Source organism: Juglans microcarpa x Juglans regia, chromosome 1S (genome assembly GCF_004785595.1).
Source record: "Juglans microcarpa x Juglans regia isolate MS1-56 chromosome 1S, Jm3101_v1.0, whole genome shotgun sequence".
In the NCBI taxonomy this organism is placed as follows: Eukaryota; Viridiplantae; Streptophyta; class Magnoliopsida; order Fagales; family Juglandaceae; genus Juglans; species Juglans microcarpa x Juglans regia.
The window spans coordinates 20,948,456-20,968,981 of NC_054595.1; the positions used below are offsets into that span (position 1 = coordinate 20,948,456).

General features: G+C 31.8%; 1 protein-coding gene across 4 annotated transcripts; it reads left to right on the top strand.

Annotated features, from left to right (window-relative positions):
* Positions 1–4,574: 4,574 nt before the first annotated feature.
* Positions 4,575–19,724, top strand: LOC121247566 (trigger factor-like). Of its 4 annotated transcripts, none has more exons than XM_041145928.1 (9): positions 4,575–4,596; positions 14,873–14,983; positions 15,083–15,219; positions 15,876–15,919; positions 16,103–16,185; positions 16,309–16,417; positions 17,548–17,561; positions 17,949–18,050; positions 19,486–19,724. In XM_041145928.1, exons 2-9 carry the CDS (start codon positions 14,945–14,947, stop codon positions 19,606–19,608), a joined length of 651 nt encoding a protein of 216 aa, XP_041001862.1. In that variant the 5' UTR covers positions 4,575–4,596; positions 14,873–14,944; the 3' UTR covers positions 19,609–19,724. The 4 variants fall into 4 exon arrangements, with proteins under 4 accessions (XP_041001862.1, XP_041001863.1, XP_041001861.1 ...); XM_041145929.1 differs by lacking the exon at positions 4,575–4,596 and adding an exon at positions 12,225–12,243; XM_041145927.1 differs by lacking the exon at positions 4,575–4,596 and having other exon boundaries at positions 14,819–14,983.
* The last annotated feature ends 802 nt before the right edge of the window (positions 19,725–20,526 follow it).

The window sequence follows — 20,526 nt, forward strand, 5'->3', positions numbered from 1 at the left end:
TATGTTTCTGGCCCATCAGAGTTATGGTCTTTTCTGCTAAGGAATAATTCTAAGGAGTCTATTCTGTCGGAGTTTGGGGACACAAGGAAGGCAGTGGCTGATAGGGCTCCGATCTCGCACATTGCTTGCATGCAGAGACGACAACACCAGAAAGGGAAGACCTTGAGGCACGACGACACAGGTTAGTTAGTGTTAACTCCCTCAAAAAGACTTGTTTATGTCAGTTCTTCCTTTAGTCTTGTTAACTCTGGAGATACAAAAAGGGTTAAATCTCAGGATGGTTTTCTTTTTGATGTGGGGGTGGTTTCGACGGAGGCTAAGGTTCAGTCCCACCGACGATTATATAGGTCTTTAGTTGGAACTCACGAGGGCTTGGGAATCTACAGGAAATTCAAGTCCTCTAGGACTTAATTCGAAAAGAAGATCCTAATCTGGTTTTATTATGGAAACCAAATTATTAGTTCATAATTTAGAAAAGTTGAAATTTGGGTTGGAATTTTTTGGATGTTTAGCAGTTAGCTACGATGGTCATAATGGTGGGTTGGGATTGTTCTGACGTCGAGGTGCTAATCTGGATCAAGTGTCTTATTCAAAGCATCAATCTGATGCTTGGGTGATTAATGGGGTATCGGGGTTAAAGTGGCGACTAACAGTAGTATATGGGCATCCTAAAGCTGGAAAATGTTGTGAGGTGTGCAAATTGTTGAAATTTATTTGTACTTCAGTTATGGGTCCATGGTTGTGTTTTGGGGACATTAATGAGAGTTTGGTTTAATGTGAAAAGCAAGGAGACTATAATCGTAAGGTTGGACAGTTGAATATTTTTAAAGAGGTTGTTGATTATTGTGGTTTTAATGGCCTTGGTACTAATGGATCTTTGTTTACCTAGTCTAATATGCGGGATGGGGTAGCTAATATTCAAGAACGACTAGATCAATTCCTAGCTAATATAGATTGGCTGTCTTTATTCCCAGGATCCTGGATTAGAAATTTTATTACTTCTTATTCTGATCATACTTGTTTGATCCTCAATACCATTAGTTCAGTTGGTTCTTGGAGACGTGATTCTAAACCTTTCCGATTTGAGGCTATATGGGTGGGGTCTAAAGGGTGTGAGAACATTATTAAGACGTCTTGGCAATCATCAGAACATGTTGATGTTTTTTCAGAATTGTTGAGTGCTATCTTTTCATGTAGTCAACATTTAAACTTTGGTAGGGTAATCAGTTTGGTAATTTGCAATCTCAGCTATGATCAAAGAAAATGGAATTAACTCTCTTAGTAGAGAGCCCTTCATCTTTATTTTCCAGATCTAGTTTGAACTCCTTTAGACATGATATTAATATTTTACTACAATGTGAGGAGTTGATGTGGAAACAAATGTCTAAGGCTTTATGGTTACACTCGGGGGATCATAATTCTAAATTCTTTCATCGGAAAGCTTCACAATTGCATTCAATAAAATTTATATCATAGCTTAAAGATAACTCTGGCTGTTGGACTGGAGGTCGTGCTTTAGATTCTTCGGTGTTATCATATTTCCAACACTTACATACAATTTTTAATCCAACATATATGAAGACTTGATTGAGGCTGTCAATTTAAAGGTCACAATAGCAATGAATGATGATCTCTTGAAGCCATATTCAGCTAATGAGTTATGCTATACTTTATTTTAGATGCACCCTCTAAAGGTATTGGGCCTGATGGTTTGTGTCCAATGTTTTTCCAAAAATATTGGCACATTGTAGGAAGTTTGGTTATACGGACAGTCTTAGACTTTTTAAATCATGGTTTAGTTCCACATGCTTTAAATGAGACTTTTATTGTTCTTATACCAAATTAAAGAAGAATAGACCTGAAAAAATCCAAGAATTTAGGCCTATTAACGTATACAATGTGATATATAAGATCATTGCAAAAGTTATTGTTAATAGGTTGAAAACCATTTTACCCCTAGTGGTGTCAAATAGTCAGTGTTTTTGATCTGGGTAGGCTTATAACGGATAATATTCTTGTGGCATTTGAAACTGTGCATTGTATCCGTAAAAGGAAGAGGGGGAGTTGTGGTGTGATGTCATTGAAGTTGGATATGAGTAAACCTATGATCGGGACAAATGGATTTTTCTTGAGAACATCATGTTGAAACTTGGTTTCAATCGAAGATGGGTGGCTCTTTTATTATCTTGCATTAATTTAGTCTCTTATAAGGTGGTTATTAATGGGGCGCCTACTTATTCATTTGTTGCAACTCAGGGGTTGCATCAGGATGGTCTTTTATTATCGTACTTTGTTTGTTCTATGTGTGAAGGGGTTGTCGTCTCTACTTCAGGCTGCTGAACATAAAAAATTGATCAGTTGGGTCCAAATTTGTCCTAAAGCTCCTGCCAACCCATAAACTTGTAATAACTGTTTTAGATTTTCATTTTGGGAACGAATAGCCTTGTAGATTTATGAATAAATATGAATTTTTGATAAGTCCTAACACAAAGGCTGAGGAAGTTGATGCAATTACGGCTACTTAAGATGTACATAATTTACAATCTCATTATCACTATTTGAGGCTTCCTTCTTTTATTGGGCGGTCGAAATGTAATACTTTAAAGGATTTAAAATATAAGATTTGGAATAAGTTACAAGGTTGGAATGAGAAGTTGCTTTAACAAGAGGGTAGAGAAGTATTAATAAAGGTGGTTGTACAGGCATTACCTACCTACACCATGAGTTATTTTTTATTATCGAAGTCTTTCTGTAAAGAGTTGGAATGATTGTTTGCTAAATTTTGGTGGAGACAACATCAATTTGAAAGGAAGATACATTGGCTTAGTTGGTCAAATATGTGTTCTTCCAAGATGTGATGTGGTATGGATTTTAAGAACCTTGAACTTTTTAATTTGGCTTTGTTAGCAAAACAAAGTTGTGGTTGATTTAAAATTCTAATTCTTTGTTGTCTCGGGTTTATAAAGCTAAGAATTTTCCTTTCACAGATTTTTTTATTCACGTTTGGGTATTAAGAAGTATTCGTTTTGTAAAATTTCTACTACTAGGTTGGGTATTTGGAGAATAAGGAAGGGTGTTGATGTAAGGATAACTCAAGATAAATGACTCCCAATTTTCTAGTTACCTGAGTCTCTTCCACCTAATTATGTTATTCATGATGATTCGAAAGTTAATATGCTTATGCATTAGCCTAATGGTTATTGAGCTATGAATTTAATTCAATCTATATTTCCTCCCTTTGTTGGTAATGCTATTGTACAATTTCCTTTATTGCTAAGTGATTGAGATTATAAGTTTGTATGGCCTGGTACTAAAAATTACTTGTATTTAGCAAAGTTTGGATGTCATCTTGCTGTTACATTATTTGATTCTACTGTTAGTGCGGGTAGCTTTGATTTCCTAAGTTCCTTATCCTTTTGGCATCGATTCTGGAATCTAAATCTTCTGAACAAAGTTAAGAACTTTAGGTGGAGAGCATGTAAGGATAGTGTTTGTACAAATTGAAATTGCAGCATGTACATTGTCATTTTGTTGTGCCTTTTCTGGAAACTGTGAGTTTTTATTTTGATTTGGTTGGGGTTTTGTTGCAATATAATTTAACTTCTATTTCGCGTTTTATTACTATTTCTTGGGGTGTTTGGCAAATTTAGGAATATGAAGTTATTTCAATATTCTAACTATATGTTTAATGATGTGGTTGATCATTGTTTAGCATATGTCAATAGGTACAGTACCATTAAATTGCATCAATCGATTGTACGTAAGGATATCATTCTTTTTTCGAAACCTTTTTTGCAAGGTATAATAAATCTTAATTTTGATTGTACTTTGTTTCACTTTTCAAAATCTGGGGTGTGGGGGCTATTTTAAAAAATTATAAAGAGGTTGTTTTATTTGTTTTTTGTCGGAAAGAAGTTTGGTTGTTTGAAGTGGATGACATTGAGACTTTGGTTTCTTTGAGGGCTTTACAAATGATCTTGCATTTGGATTTTCCATATTGTTATTGGAAAGAGATTCTTTATCTGTAATTGAACCTATTGTCTTTAAGGAACCTAACTATTCTAGACAGAGAAAAATAATATATGAGATCTAAAGATTTCTTTCTTCTTTTGAGGACTCTGATGTACTTCATGTTGGGAGACAAGATAACGAAACAACCCATTTTGCTTGAGGGGTATGCTCGTCTTATGGATGATATAGTTCAGTGGAGGGCACAATATCCATATATATTTTTTTTTTAGTTTAGAATCTTACTAGATATTGATGTGTAATTACATGGTTCATCATTGTAATGTTTCTTCTATTCTTATGAATGAAAGTGTTATAAAAAACACTTTTTTAATGTCTTTAACCGTTAAGAAAAAAAATTCACAAATAATCACTTTCTTAATCATTAAAAAAAATTAAAATACTCAAACGGTAATATTGAACAATAGAATTAAGGGGGTTAATTATCATTTTACACTCAAAATTTAGACATGTGATCTAAATGGCAATCTCTATGCATACGTATACACTCGCATCACAACGTTGTCGTTGTCGCGATCGAGTTTTGTCTATTTGCATCATTCAAATGTGGGAGACTGGGTGTTCTCAGTAGTCAGTTCTAAAAGAGTCAAATACCAATGGGAGGAAGCAGAAGTAAACAATTCATATAGTTGTTAATATCCTCTTCTTGGGTTTGAGACCAAAGGTTATCCCTCAAAATTTTCTTTTCCTTTCTCGGAGACTATGAGTTTTTATTTTGATTTTCGATGGAGAGCATGTAAAGGTAGTTTTTGTACAAAACTGAATTTGCTACAGAGAGGTGTTATTCCTAGGGGTATAAATCGGTCTGTCCAGTCCAGTCCAGGGGTGATTGATCGAAACTTTTGGTCCATCATTTTTCCTGGACCATAGGTATCGGACCGGACCGGTAGCAATCGGTCTGGCCCAATTATTTTTTTTATATTTTTCTTCTTTTTTTTCAAATAAATTAATAAAAAAAATTATTTAAAATACTAAATTAAAATTAAGTGAATTATTAATGTAGATTATGTAACTAACTCACTAAAAATAATATTTTATATGGTCAATGATAATAAATTAAATCAAAATTAAATCATTAACTTATATAGTTACTATATAAAAATAATATATTAAATTATTAAAAGTATTTTTAAAAAATATATAGGAGTTCGGTCTAGTCTAGTCCGGTTCGGTCCAGTCTAAAATTTATAGACCGAATTTTTTCGGTCCACAACTTATGGGATTGAGATCGACCGGTCTGAAGTTCGGTCTGCCCCAGTTCTAATCGAATGGTTCGGTCCAGTCGGTTTTTCCAATCCAAACCGAACTCCTTACACCCCTGATTATTTCTAATGTGGATTGTTCTCTTTGCTCATTAGTAGTGGAAGATTGTTGTCATATCTTTTGGAGTTGTCCTGATGTGAAAATATTGATGCCTGTGTGTTGTCCTTTTGTTATGCCTTTTCTAGAAACTGTGAGTTTTTATTCTGATTTGATTGAGGTTTTGATGCAATATGATATAACTTCAATTTCACGTTTTATTACTATTTCTTGGTGTGTTTGGAAAATATAGGAATATGAAGTTATTTCATAATTCTAACTATAGGCTTAATGATGTATTTGATAATTGTTTGGCATATGCCGATGGGTAAATTGCATCAATTGATTGTACGTAAGGATATCATTCTTTTTTTGGAAACATCATTTGCAAGGTAAAGTAAAGCTTAATTTTGATGATGCTTTGTTTCATTCTTTTGAAGCTGGGAGCGTGGGGGCTGTTTTAAGGAATGATAAAGGGATTGTTTTATTTGCTTTCTGTCGAAAAGAAGTTGGGTTGTTTGAAGTAGATGACAATGAGCCTTTTACTACTTTGAGGTGTTTACATATGATCTTACATTTGGGTTTTTATAGTTTGTTATTGGAAGGAAATTCTTTGTTTGTGATTCAACCTATTGTCTCTAAAGAACCTAACTATTCCAGATAAAAAAAATATTATCTGAGATCCAAAAACTTCTTTCTTCTTTTGAGAACTCTAATGTACTTCATGTTGGAGACAAAATAATGAAGTAACACATTTACTTGCAAGAAATGCTCGTCTTGTGGATAGGGGTGTAACCGGTTCAGTTTTAGACAAAATCTAGGACCGAACCGGTATGTACCGATTTTGTATTTTCTAAAACTGATTACGTACCGGTTACCCTCCTAAACCGATACTTCCGGTTTTACCGATTTTTGGTCTAGTCCGGTCCGGTTTTTCAATTTTTTTAAAATGTAAGTTTTATAGTTTGTCATTAAAAATTTGTTTATATATATTAAAAAAAAACTGATTTAAAAAATTCTGTTTTATACTTTTATTAAAAAAATCTGTTTTAACTTTTACTAAAAAAATTTGCTTTACTAAAAACTACTTCAATAAAAAATCTACTTTACTACAAAAAATCTGATTAACTAAAATCTGTTTTAGTAAAAACTGCTTTCCAAAAAACTACTTTACTAAAAGAAATCTACTACAAACTTATAAATATAACTACTACAAAAACAAAAAAAAAAAAATCTGCAATAAACTGTTTTATCTGCTATGAATCTATGACCAATGGTTCAAGAATGGACATCAATAAGTATGGAATAAAATAAGTTCAAAAGTTTAAATTAGAAGTCCAAAAGTCTAACAAATTACAAGTTTAAAAGTCCAACAAATTACAAGTCCAAACACTTAAAAGTCTGAATTACAACTCTAAAAGTCCAACAAATTACAAGTCCAAATTACAATAACTTAGAACATCCAACAAAAAACTTCAATAATTATGCACCAAGCCATCAACTCCAATAGTCTCCTCAACAATCCTTGCAATTGTATAAAAATAAATCAAGTAATTAATTCTAATAAAAAGTTAGTAATTACATTAAATAATAAAAAAAATTAAAGAAATATGTTATACAAGTTGACCTACCTTAAATTTAATTATCTCCAGCCAAAGAAGTAGGTCTTGAAGAACTTTCTAGGTCTTGACAAAAGGAAAAAAAATAAACATAATAATTAAAACAAATTACTAATATGATTTACACTTTAGATATAGTTAAAGAAAAGGTGAATGATGCTACATACCTATATCAATTTTCTCAAATTCATCAACATCATCTATTAAAGTGCGAATGTTAATCGGGACAGAAGAACGGGGCCAATTTTGTGTACAAATAAGGGTTTCTATCATAAGTGGACATAGGCTACTGCGGAAAGGATCAAGTACTCGACCTGCTGTGCTAAAAGCTGACTCAGAGGCCACTGTAGATATCAAAACTGCAAGAACATCCCGCGCAACTCTTGAAAGCACGCGATATCTAATGGAGTTGACCTTCCACCAAGTCAACAAATCAAATTTCACATCATTTTCTTCACATTTTTCACATAAAATATCTCTCTAATTCATATTTAGTCTCCAAAGAGTTCTACAACTTCAAACGCTTTTTAATTTATGCATGGATTAATGATCTGAAATCACCTTGACCTACCCCAGCAGTTGAACTTGTACCACTAGCCCCTCTCTCTTGATTGACTCATAGTTTGATCTTGTACCCCAACATTACTTCCATCATTTTCACAATAACCATCATATAAACGAGTCAAAGCATCTTGAACCCAATCCACCAACATAAGAACTTTTGAACTATTATTCTCATATATTCCTTCAAAAATATATGTTAGACAGTGTATTTTATACCGAGGATCAAGAACCAATCCAACATACAATAAATTATTCATTTTTTCAATATTTTTCCAATACTTCTCACATTTAGATTTCATATTAAATGTCATTGTCCTCAAATTATAAGGCTCTTCCACACAATCCAAATTAATTGCCCCTTAAATTATTGCTAGCTCAAATACAAAACTGTTGCAAGTGACATAATTGGTCCTCGAGAAACGCAAGGTTGCATCGTAAAAAAGTTTTAAATTTTTTTACAAACAACCTACTCTTATCCCAATCATTTATGGTTGGAGGCCCTAACTTGGATGCCTTTCCCTTACCCAACTCACTAACACCATCATCATCCTCAACACTCTTAACATATCCCGGATCTTCATCCACTAGCCGTTGAAATACTTTTTGAAACTTTTTAGCCCTATCCAACATTATATAAGTGGAGTTCCAACGAGTTGTTACATTTAAGCATACACCACTTTTACAAGTAATGTCTTCACTGTCACAACATTGCTTAAATGTGTTCCACTTTTGTGAAGATGATTTTACATACTTCACAGCTCCTCTAATTCTTGCAATTGATTGATCATATTCCTTCAACCCATCCTGAACAATCAAGTTCAAGATATGAGCACAACATTTCATATGCAAGAACTCATGTTCTAAAATAGTATCCCTTATATTCTTTGTCTTTCTTTTGAGATATGAAATTGCCCCATTATTTGAACTTACATTATCAAGTGTAATTGTAAATATTTTGGGCCTCCCCAATTCAAGTAAACACATTTCAATTTGTTTACCTAGTGTCTCACTTTTATGGTTTTTAACCTTGTAAAAATTGTTAATTTTTTTGTGCATATTCCAATTTTCATCAATAAAATGTGCAGTGAGACACATGTAGTTAAAATTTTACACGGATGTCCATGTATCCGTGGTTAGACAAATGCGCTGCCCCTTAAGAACACTTTTAAGCTTGTCTTTCTCTCTCAAATAAAGTTTATAAATATCTTTTGCAACCGTTACACGTGATGGAATCGCATTCCATCTAGGTTGCACAACAGACATGAATTTCTTAAACTCCTCCTCTTCCACATATTTAAAAGGAAGCTTATCAATAACCAACATTTCTGCTAAAGCTTCTTTACACGCCTCAACACTAAAAGCAATAGGTACAAGCTCCTCACTGCTTGATCCAGACTGAAAACTCAATATAGATTGGTTTCTATCTATTTTCCTAAGTAGAGACTTCTTATATGTTTTTTCCAAGTGCCCCAATATTGATTTTGTGCCATTTATATTAGAATCACAAGCATAAGTCATCCCATAAAGGTTACATGAAGCCCTAGGTTTTAACTTATCCTCAGTATAAATCTTTGTAAAATAATCTCAAACTACTAATCTTTTCCTACCAATAGATGGCTTACTTACATTAGATTTGGGAGAAAACGGATCATTAGTCGCCATTGATTCCATAGTCCTTTGACTCATTTCCATTGTAGGTTGAATATTGCCATGTGTTTCTGTTTCATTTGAATGATCTATATGTGATTCTGTAGTAACAAAAATAAACATTAATTGTTAAGCCTTCACTGTTTATTCAAATCATCAACCCCAATTGATAACCATTAATTTCAAACCACACTACACAGATGTTATTCAAGTATAAAAATTACAAAACCCTATCAGTGTAATTTTATAAACCCAATCACAAAACCCTAATATCACTACATTCTAATAATACGGCATGTTTATCATGGGCATAATAATACTACATTCTAATCAATTTCACAAACTCAATCACAAAATCCTAATATCACAAACACAATAATAAACACAATAATAAAAAATCCTAAATTTTGGATTCAAAAACCCTAATATTATAAAACCCAATCAACCCAATCAGCAATCACAGATTCACAAAAATCTCAATATCACAAAACAAAATCACAAAAACCCTAATATTACACAACCCAATCGGCAATCAACTCAATATCACAAAACACAATCACAAAAACCCTAATATCACAAAACCCAATCACAAAAATCCTAGTAGGCTAGTATGTAATTTCAAAAAAAAAAAAAAAAAACTTACCGTGGGGGCCAATCGGTAGAGAGATAGGGGCCGAGAGAGTTGAGAGAAGAGAGATTGAGAGACGACTCGACGAGAGAGTGAGACACGGGAGAGTTGAGAGTGAGAGACGAGAGAGTTGAGACTGAGAGTGAGAGACGAGAGTGTGAGAGACGAGAGTAGAGTCACAGACTCACAGACGACTGGTGAGTCATGAGTAAGTGAGCCGCAAGACGACACGAGAGAGAGAGAGGCGAGAGCATAGTGCTGAGTGAAGTAGTAGTGCTGCAGTGTAGTCTCTCTCAAGTCAGTGAGAGACGAGAGGCAGAATTGCGGAAAGATGAAAGAGACATGATTTAGGGTTTCGTTGTAGCCGAAAACGGTGCCGTTTGGCCTTTACTATTTAATTAATATTTGATTATTTTCAATGTGTTTTTTTTAAATGATAATTAAAATTTATATATATTTGTAATACATTTAATAAACTATAGTGATTATAGTGATTTAATATAACTATATAATATATATGTATTTGTAATACATTTAATATACTATAGTCAAATATATTATATATTAGACTATATAATATATATATATTTGTAATACATTTAATATACCATAGTCTAATAGTATTAATATTAGCCTATTAGTATAGTTATATATTAGTATTAGTTATAGTGATTTAATATAACTATATTAGTATAAGTATAACTATAGCCTATAGTCTATAGTCTATATTAAACTATTAGTATTAGTTAAATAGTTATAGACTTATATATTAGTATAACTATATAATATATTAGACTAGTCTAATGGTATTAATATTAGCCTACTAGTATAGTTATATATTAGTATTAGTTATGATAATTTAGTATAACTATATTAGTATTACTATAACTATAGTCTATATTAAACTATTAATATTAGTTAAATAGTTATAGACTTATATATTAGTATAGCTATATAATATATTAGACTATATAATAGTATTAATATTAGCCTATTAGTATAGTTATGAACTTATATATTAGTATTAGTTATAGTGATTTAGTGTAACTATATTAGTATAACTATAGTCTATAGTCTATATTAAACTATTAGTATTAGACTATTAGTTAAATAGTTATAGACTTGTATATTAGTATAGCTATATAATATATTAGATTATATAATAGTATTAATATTAGCCTATTGGTATAGTTATATATTAGTATTAGTTATAAACTATATATTAGTATTAGTTATAAACTTTTAGTGATTTAGTATAGCTATATTAGTATAAGTATAACTATAGTCTATATTAGACTATTAGTATTAGTTAAATAGTTATGGACTTATATATTAGTATAGTTAAATAATATATTAGACCATATAATAGTATTAATATTAGACTATTAGTATAGTTATATATTAGTATTAGTTATAAAATATATATTTAATATTAGTATTAATTATAAACTTTTAGTATTAATTATAAGTATAACTATGGTCTATAGTCTATATTACACTATTAGTATTAGTTAAATAGTTATAGACTTATATATTAGTATAGCTAAATAATATATTAGACTATATAATAGTATTAATATTAGACTATTGGTATAGTTATAAGTTATAAATTAGTATTAGTTATAAACTATATGTCTATATATTTAATATTAGTATTAGTTATAAACTTTTAGTAAAAACTTGTAGTATTAGCTATAAACTTATATATTAGTATTAACATTTTATGTAATAATTTATAAATTATAATAATAAATTATTTCATATATGAATATATATAATTATATATATTATATATAAAAATTTCACATAAAAATTTATAGTTATACATAATATATAAAACTTATATATATTAATATATATAATATTTTGTATAAAACTTATATATACAATAATACAAATATTATTTTATATATATATATATATATTTTTTATCAACCGTCCGGTCCGGTCTGAAAAATCCTAAAGCCGGAACCGGACCGGACCGGTTCAAAATCGGTAAAACTGGTCTGGTCCGGTTCGGTCTGGACTGATTTTCTGATTTGAATTTACACCCTTACTTATGGATGATACAGTTTAGTGGTGGTCATAATGTCCAGATTTTATTCAGTCTAGAGTCTTATTAGATGTTGATGTGTAATTACATGCTTTATCATTGCAATGTTTCTTCTATTCTTATGAATGAAATTGTTCTAAAAAATATTTTTTTAACATCAATAACCATTAAGAACAAAAAATAACATCATCAGTAATCACTTACTTAATCATTAAAAAAATACCTATGTGGTATTATTGAACGGTAGAATTAAGGGGGTTAACGATACACTCGAAATTTAGATATGTGATTACTCAAACGGCAATCTCTATGCAAACGTATACACTCGCATTACAATGACGTCGTTGCCGCAACCGAACTTTATCTATTCACATCATTAGAATGTGGGAGTCTTGGTGTTCTCAGTAATTAGTTCTAAAAGAGCCAAATTCTAGAGGGAGGAAGAAGAATCAAACGATGGATATAATTGTTAATACCCTCTTCTTGGATTTGAGTCCAAAGATTATCCCTCCTAATTTTATTTTCATTTCCTTTAAGTTTTTAAAGTTGTTTTTTAGTACTAAAGTCTTTTTGTAAAATTTAGAAGGATTGTTTGCTAAATTCTGGTGGGGATAACGTCAATCTGAAAGGAAGATACATTGGCTTAGTTGGTTAAAGATGTGTTCTTCAAAGATTCGAGGTGGCATAAGTTTTAAGAATCTTGAACTTTTTAATTTGGCTTTGTTAGCAAAACAAGATTAGCGGTTGATTCAAAATCCTAATTCCCTAATGTCTCTGATTTATAAAGTTAAGTATTTCCCTTCCATGGACTTTTTTCATTCACTTTTGGGTAGTAAGCTGTCATATGTATGGAGAAGTATTTGTGCTGCTAAATCACTTTTGCTAGCTAGGGGTATTTGGAAGATAAGGAAGGGTGCTGATGTAAGGATAACTCAAGATAAATAGCTCTCAATTTTTTGGTTAACTGAGTCTCGTCCACCAAATTATGTCATTTATGATTATTCAAAAGTTAATATATTTATGCATCAGCCTAATGGTTATTGAGATGTGGGTTTGATTCAATCTATATTTCATCATTTTGTTGCTAATGCTGTTGTACAACTTCCTTTATTTTCAAGGAATTGGGATGATGAGGTTGTATGGACAAGTATTAAAAATGGCTTGAATTCATTAAAGTCTCTATATCATCTTGCTGTTACGTGATTTTATTTTATTTTTAGTACGGGTAGCTTTGATTTCCAGAGTTCTTCATTCTTTTGGTGTCAATTCTAGAATTTAAATATTATGAACAAAGTTAAGAATTTTGGGTGGAGACCATGTAAGTATAGTATTTGTACAAAATTGAATATGCTACAAAGGGGTGTTATTTTTAATGTGAATTGTTCTCTTTGTTCATTGGTAGTGGAAGATTGTTATCATATTTTTTGGGGCTATCTAGATGTGAAGAAATTGATGCCTATACGTTGTGCTTTTGTTATGCCTTTTCTGGAGACTATGAGTTCTTATTCTGATTTGGTAGGAGTTTTGATGTAATATGATATAACTTGAGTTTTACATTTTATTACTATTTCTTGGGGTGTTTGGAAAATATAGGAATATGAATTTATTTTAGAATTCTAACGGTATAATTAATGATGTGGTTGATAATTGTTTAGAAAATGTTGAGGAGTAAATTGCATCAATCGATTGTATGTAAGAATATCATTCTTTCTTGAAAACCTCATTTGCAAGGTATGGTAAAGCTTAATTTTGATGGTGTTTTGTTTCATTTTTTTGAATATGAGGGTGTGGGGGCTGTTTAAGGAATGAGAAATGAGATGTTTTATTTCCTTTCTGTCAAAAAGAAGTTGGGCTGTTTGAAGTGGATGACATTGAGGCTTTGACTGTTTTGAGGTGTTTACAAATGATCTTACATTTGGGTTTCTCCAGTTTGTTATTGGAAGGAGATTATTTGTCTGTGATTGAACCTATTGTTTCCAAAGAACCTAAATTGTCTCTGAGGAATCTAACTATTCCAGACAGAAAAATAATATATGAGATCTAGATACTTTTTTCTTTTTTTGAGAACTCTAATGTACTTCATATTGGGAGATAAGATAATGAAGCAACTCATTTACTTGCAGGGCATGCTATTTTTGTGGATGATACAATTCGGTGGTTACAATGTCCACATTTTATTCAGTCTAGAGTCTTATTAGATGCTGATGTGTAATTATATGGTTTATCATTCTTCTATTTTTACTAATGAAACTGTTATTAAAAGTATATATATTTTTAACATCCTTAAGCATTATGAAAAAAAAAATACAAGTTCACTAAGGCCTAGTTTGGTTTCAAAAATATTTTAAAACTATCTCATCTCATATTATCTCATTGAATATCCAAACACCATTCAAATACAAACATTTTTCAATTTCAAATTTTTAAAATTTAAAATTTTTCATATAATTATTATTTAATCATTATAACTTTCACAAATTTTCAAACAAAACACAAAAAATAATTTAACTTTTTCAAATTCTAAAATAAAAATAATATTAAAAAATAATTTATCTCTCTTTTAATTTTATTCTTTTTTATTTAATTTTTTTCTCTTTTCTTTTCCTAAATTCCATAAAATATCTTAACTCAAACTATTTTATTATTATTTACAAATTATTTTACTACAATTTATAAATTTTTCATTTCCTATGTGTAATCAAACAAGACCTAATAATCATTTTTTTAATCATTAAGAAAAAATTAAAATACCAAAGCGGTAATATTGAATAGTAGAATTGAGGGGGTTAATTATCATTTTTCCCATGAAATTTTACTTTTTCATCTTATCTAATTTAATCATTATAATTTTTTTAAATTTTTATATAAAATAAAATAAACAATTTAATTCTTTCAAATTCTAAAAATAAAAATAATATTAAAATTATATATTTTAATAATATTTTATTTAACTTTTAATTTTATTTCAATTCATTCCATCTCATCTTCGTTGTTGCCGGACCACGCCCGAGCTTTGTCAATTCGCATCGTTAGAACGTGGGAGGTTGGGTGTTCTCAATAGTCAGTTCTAAAAGAGCATAACATAGGGAGGAAGAAAAAGGAACAATGGATATAGCTGTCCTCTTCTTCAGTTCGAGTCCAAAGGTTATCACTCCTAAGTTTATTTTCCTTTCCTTCAAGCGTTTAAAGATTTTTAGTGACATGGTAGATTTTTCTTTTGCAACAAAATGGAATTTTGTGTAGATGATAGTAAATCGCAAGAAGCTCGTGGGTGGCAATGCTCCAAAACTTACTTGCGGAAGCTCTGATTTTTCACGTCATTTCAGATTCGATTCTCGAGAATTTCGCGCAGGGTATCCGTGCACTCTGAAGACTCACAAGTTTAACTATCATAGTTTGTGCTAATTTATGTACATATTTCTTAAACTTGTTTCTTTCCCATTTTTTCAAAAGTTAACAGAAATGCTCAAGCATGACTAGTGAAATTCGAAGTTGAGCAGGATAGCCTGGATAGGGCATGGGAATGGTCATTCTTTGAATATTTTAACAAACAATGAGGAATTTTTCTTTCTTTTTGGCCATGTTTAAACAGCATATTGACTGTTTAAAGTGTAGTATGGGAAATCGTTAGAAGGTTAATTGGAACTGAGCTTGTGGTATGTTGGTGTTTGTTTTGACATGCTAGCTAAGCGACTCTCAGAATTTCCATCATAATTTTGCTTTGACCTTGGAGGAAATTGTGGAAAGCTTTCAATCTATTTCGGTTTAGATAACTTTTGAACAAAGAAGTTGGTAGATTCCAATACAGAAGGGATCACTATAAGAATTGGGATTGAGGTCATTTATTGGAATTCATTAATGTTTCTCATTTAAAGGGCATCATTTTTTAGTTCCTTCATAAAGTGGGTCACCTTTTTTTGGAGAATGAGTTCATATAATGCGCAAGACTTTCAGGATTTTTTTTAGAAGTGCAAGACTTTCGGGATGTTTGCATTTAGTTCGTTGTTTTGTTTCATGTTTCCCTTTTATTTTTCAGGATAAGTCATGAACATCTTCCTCCTGTTTGTGCCATATTATCAGGTGTGACTTCCCACTCATTCTCTTTCAAGGAGCACCTCTGGTTACCATATCATGCTATTGTTTAATATTCTGCAAAATAATGATTTGAGTTACTTTCTTAGGTGTGGAAGATGTTGGAGTTTCTTATAGTTACCATATATTGTTTAATATTCTGCCATGTAATGCTTTGAGTTACTTTCTTAGATGTGGAAGATGTTGAAGTTTCTTCTCAATTGGATGATTTCTCTGTCACTAGATCGAGGGTCAGTGATGCTAGAGAACTAATGGTAATCCAGGACATCTAGGCCTTTATTGTTATTAAAATGATCTGTGTTACAGAGATGTTCATAATTAGTCTTTATTATTATGGATTTCGACTGCAATTTGTATTTGTAACTTTTTGTTGCCAGATAAGTGTTGAGGTCTTTGGTGCCAGAACTAAAGCAATTTTTGAGAGTGTTTTTGAAAAAATGGTCGCTGCAGCCCAGCCGATCCCTGGCTTTAGAAGAGTAAAAGGAGGTAGGAACATTCAATTCAGGGGACATCTTATAATGGAAAGGCTCATTTCTTTAAATATCTCTCTTCAACTGCATATGGCCCATATGGGTCATCTATGAAGAGTCACCATGGTCCGTGAAGTGGCTTTCGGCCTCGTTTGTTTTCGTAAATGAGATGAGTTGAAATTAAAGTTAAAAGGTGAATAAAATATTGTTAGAATATATTTGTTTAATAATATTATTGTTTTGAGATTTGAAAAAGTTGAATTGTTTATTTTATTTTATGTGCGAATTTAGGAAAGTTGTAATGATTAGATAAGATGAGATGAGTTGAAAGTAGTTGTGAAAACAAACGAGGCCTTAGTGTTTAAGCGGCCTCTTAAGGTTGGCTAGTATGGAGGAGAACCAAAGTGGTTTTGAGTGTAGGGACCTCAACATGCTCGGACCATGCACTTTTTGCCACCACTCCTGTGCACGTATTTGCCTGTAGTATTTGACATAACATTCTGGTAGGTAATTATGATGCCATGACATTGGTGGCTTCTATTTTTGGTATTGTCACATTCACCATTGCTTTTGGTGATCACGTGTTACTTTTGTGGCATGGGTTTTATTATTTGATATAACTCATGAAACTTGGAACTGTTATGTAACAGATCTGTGAAAAATGAACTAAATGCTCCTTATATATAATATATGATAAGGATTATAAGTCAGAGAGTGGATATCCCCCTACATTAAAAGAAGAAAAAATAAGTTGATTGACTGATATAGGGGACAACCCCACAAAGGGGAAAGAATTTCAAAGTGATAGCTTCACAGCATAGCTGCGTCCATTGAGAATTTGTGGTAGCAGTGTCCTCTGTTGCTGTCTTTGGTTGATTATACTCCCTTTCCAAATGCTGGGCTCTTCTATTTCTGCAAGCTGGAATGCTTTGTTAAATTGACTGTAGTGTAGATTGTTAAAATGAGAACTAATGATTGTTCTACATCTCTTTTGTTCTACACAAAGAGCATATTTTTGTAATTTCTTTTCTTTTTCATTTTCCTCCTTGAATTTTATTTTGTCATGTCCTACTCTCAATGCTAACATTTTTTTTGATTTCTCTCCTTGGCTATTTTGTCTCTGACCAACAATTTGAGGATCATCAGGAAAAACACCAAATGTAAGTATCTGTTTCCTTTAATTGTGCTGCTGCCCGCTGCCTACTTGTTTAACTTACTGTCGTTGGTAATTTAATTGACAAATGGTTTTCAAGTGGAAGCTAAGTGAATGTCTTGCTGGGGCATTCTTGGCACACCGTCCACCCTAACCCTTACCAGCCACACTTGATGCATGCATCTTATTGATCAAACACCCATCCAAACCACCCCACAGAGATGCATTTATGTGCAGATACTTCGACAAACACAGACATCCATGCATTCAAGTGTATGTCTCTGTGTTTTTGTGCGTGAGAGAGAGATATAGCAGACACACAAGCATTGTGGTTTCCTAATTTTGTTCCGTGGAGACTGGAGAGGGTTGCATTACTCTCTTTTTTTTTTAGCAGATACCAAGAGACATTCTGTTAGAAGTTCTTGGACCTTCTAAAGTTTACAAGCAAGTAATCATGGAAGTAATCAACTCTACCATTGCTGAATATGTAGAAAAGGTAATATGTATTGAATTATTTCTATTTACTACATATTTTTTTGAAATACATATTAGAATAATTTGTCTTAGTTGCTTTATCTAAATAATTGTTGCTGGCCACTTTGATTTATTGTCATTATATTAGTCATGCTCTAATATTAGTAGGCAAATTCTTTGAAGTGTATTCAAATGCTTGTACTGGATGTTATGAATTTTAAATTTTCAGTTTGTAAAAACTTAGTGATAATTTTTATTTATGATAAATATTAAACCTTAGAAATGTTTAGCCAAATTTGACCTTTCCAATATCATAGTTCCTGTGTTATTGTAGACAGTCAAGCACTAGTGCATCTTAAAGTGGTAACTGTATGAGAAATTAATGATCTATGAGGGGGTGGTCAATGTCACTGATGATAGATAGCTATACTATAGATATGCAGTAAATGTTCACCATGTTGCCACTGTGCTCATTTATAATTGCCGTTGTTATGGTGGGAATAGATTTCTTCAGTGCTACAAAGAACTCTGTTTAGTAGAGAAAAATGGGCATCTTCTTTCTAATATTCATGCATTTAATAGTTGGAGCAAAAGTATATGAGAATTTCTGAAAATTGGGGCATGTAATATTGATTTCCAGCATTTTTGTTTAAAAGGTTATGCATATAACGTATAAAAAAAATCCTGTGTTTCAGTGAAAAAGCAATTTTTGCAGAATAGAAATGCAATGCCTGTATATGAATGATCGACCAGTTGATTGGTATTCAAGTAACAATAATTTTTGGCAAGATAAGGTATTCTCAGTGAATGCCTAATATTTCTAACCTAAAGTGAATTTCCAATGACACACATCATCATGGCCCGCTATCTCTCATTTAAATCACTTGTGTCCAAAAAAGAAATCAAACATGTAATTATTGGTTTTACTAAGAGTATCGTTACCATGTTGTTCTAGTTATATCGCTCATTTAGCTTCATTGACGTAGCACCAGGTGGCTTATTAAAAAAATATATTCAAAGCAAAATGGTGTCTGCAAACACAAAAAAAGGAAGATTGAAACCCAAGTTCCCTCTACCCCTCTTATGTTTGTATTTTTAATAAGCTATATGGTGTCACATTAATGGAGCAAAGTGAGCGGTATAACTGGTGCGGCATAGTAACATTTCTCTTACTAAATATCCATCAAGTTTTAGGGTATTGTTGATTTGTGATATATATTCTAGAGAACTCAATCCTCAATAGAGTAGGTAATCATGTTCCTGGATGATCCACTGCTAGGAATGCAGTTCAGCATCAATGTAGGTCAAGTACATGCAAAATGGTTGGGATGATAGACGAACAATATTAGGGAAGCAGAAAAGAGAAGAGAAGTAGAGAAGAAATCCTACTTCACTTTGTAAACATACAAATGTGGTGGAGCCTAAATTTAGTTCCTTGCTGTTTTAAATCGTTTCAGGAAGGATTAAAGGTCGGCAAAGACTTGAGGGTAGAGCAAAGCTTCGAAGATCTCGAAGTAACATTCGAGGCAGGTGAAAAATTCAGCTTTGATGCAGTCATTCAGCTTCAAGAAGCGAACTGAAATATCATGTGAACTTTGATTTCTCTCACAGATTGTGTATATGTTTAAGTAGATTCCTTCCCCGGATTAACTGATAATTTGTTTTGGGACCCAATAAAAAAAACATTAAACAAGTAGATTCCTTTCCTTCCATAAGTATTCACAGAGCATATTTCTACCAACTATATATTATTCGCTGTAATCAATCATGTAAACCTTGATTAAGAAAACATGAAAAGGAAGGGAACGGGTACATCGACTCAGTTAAAAGACTATTAACCCGAAAAAATTGAATAAAAATATTATAAAGTTAAATTTTTGTTTAAATATTATTTTTTAACATTATTATTTTTTAAAATTTGAAAAAAAATGTATTTTTTTCAATGTTTTGTTTGGAAATTTGGTAAAATTGAAATAGTTAAATGAAAAAAATTGAGAATTTGAAAGTAAAAAGTGTTTTGTATTTGAGTGGTATTTGGGAAGAAATGAGAATTCCTGAAAATATGTGTACACAAACAAGGCCTAATGTCCAAACAAACCCTAAGACTGCATTTAGACGTTGAGCTGAGTTGAGTTCTTTATGAATAGTCGTGAGTTGAAATGGTTGAGCGAGTTTTATAGGACTCACTTAAGACAAGTTTAAAATGTGTTTGGATGTATATTTATGAGAAGCTGTACAATTATTGGAACCCACCGTAAATATCTACTATTTATTGACATTATTGTCTTCCCACAATGCGCCAAACCCGCAAAAAAAAAAAAGTTTTCTACACTTCATTATGGCGCAAGGATTCAAGAACAAATGTCATACTGTGGATTTGAGTTGTGAGACCCAACAACACATGTCAATGAGAAATGCACTTGAAATTCATCGTCTAGCCGATGTCAATTGTCAGCTCATGTCTGGGGGAACCATAAAGTCCCTTTCGATAGTTGCCG

Bases quoted from the DNA above. Each gene is read 5' to 3' on its own strand.
- LOC121247566 (XM_041145928.1), top strand. From the start codon at position 14,945: ATGGATATAGCTGTCCTCTTCTTCAGTTCGAGTCCAAAG. The intron at 14,984-15,082 runs GTTATCACTCCT...AATTTTGTGTAG, and splicing joins TCTTCAGTTCGAGTCCAAAG to ATGATAGTAAATCGCAAGAA. The intron at 15,920-16,102 runs GTGTGACTTCCC...TTACTTTCTTAG, and splicing joins TGTTTGTGCCATATTATCAG to ATGTGGAAGATGTTGAAGTT.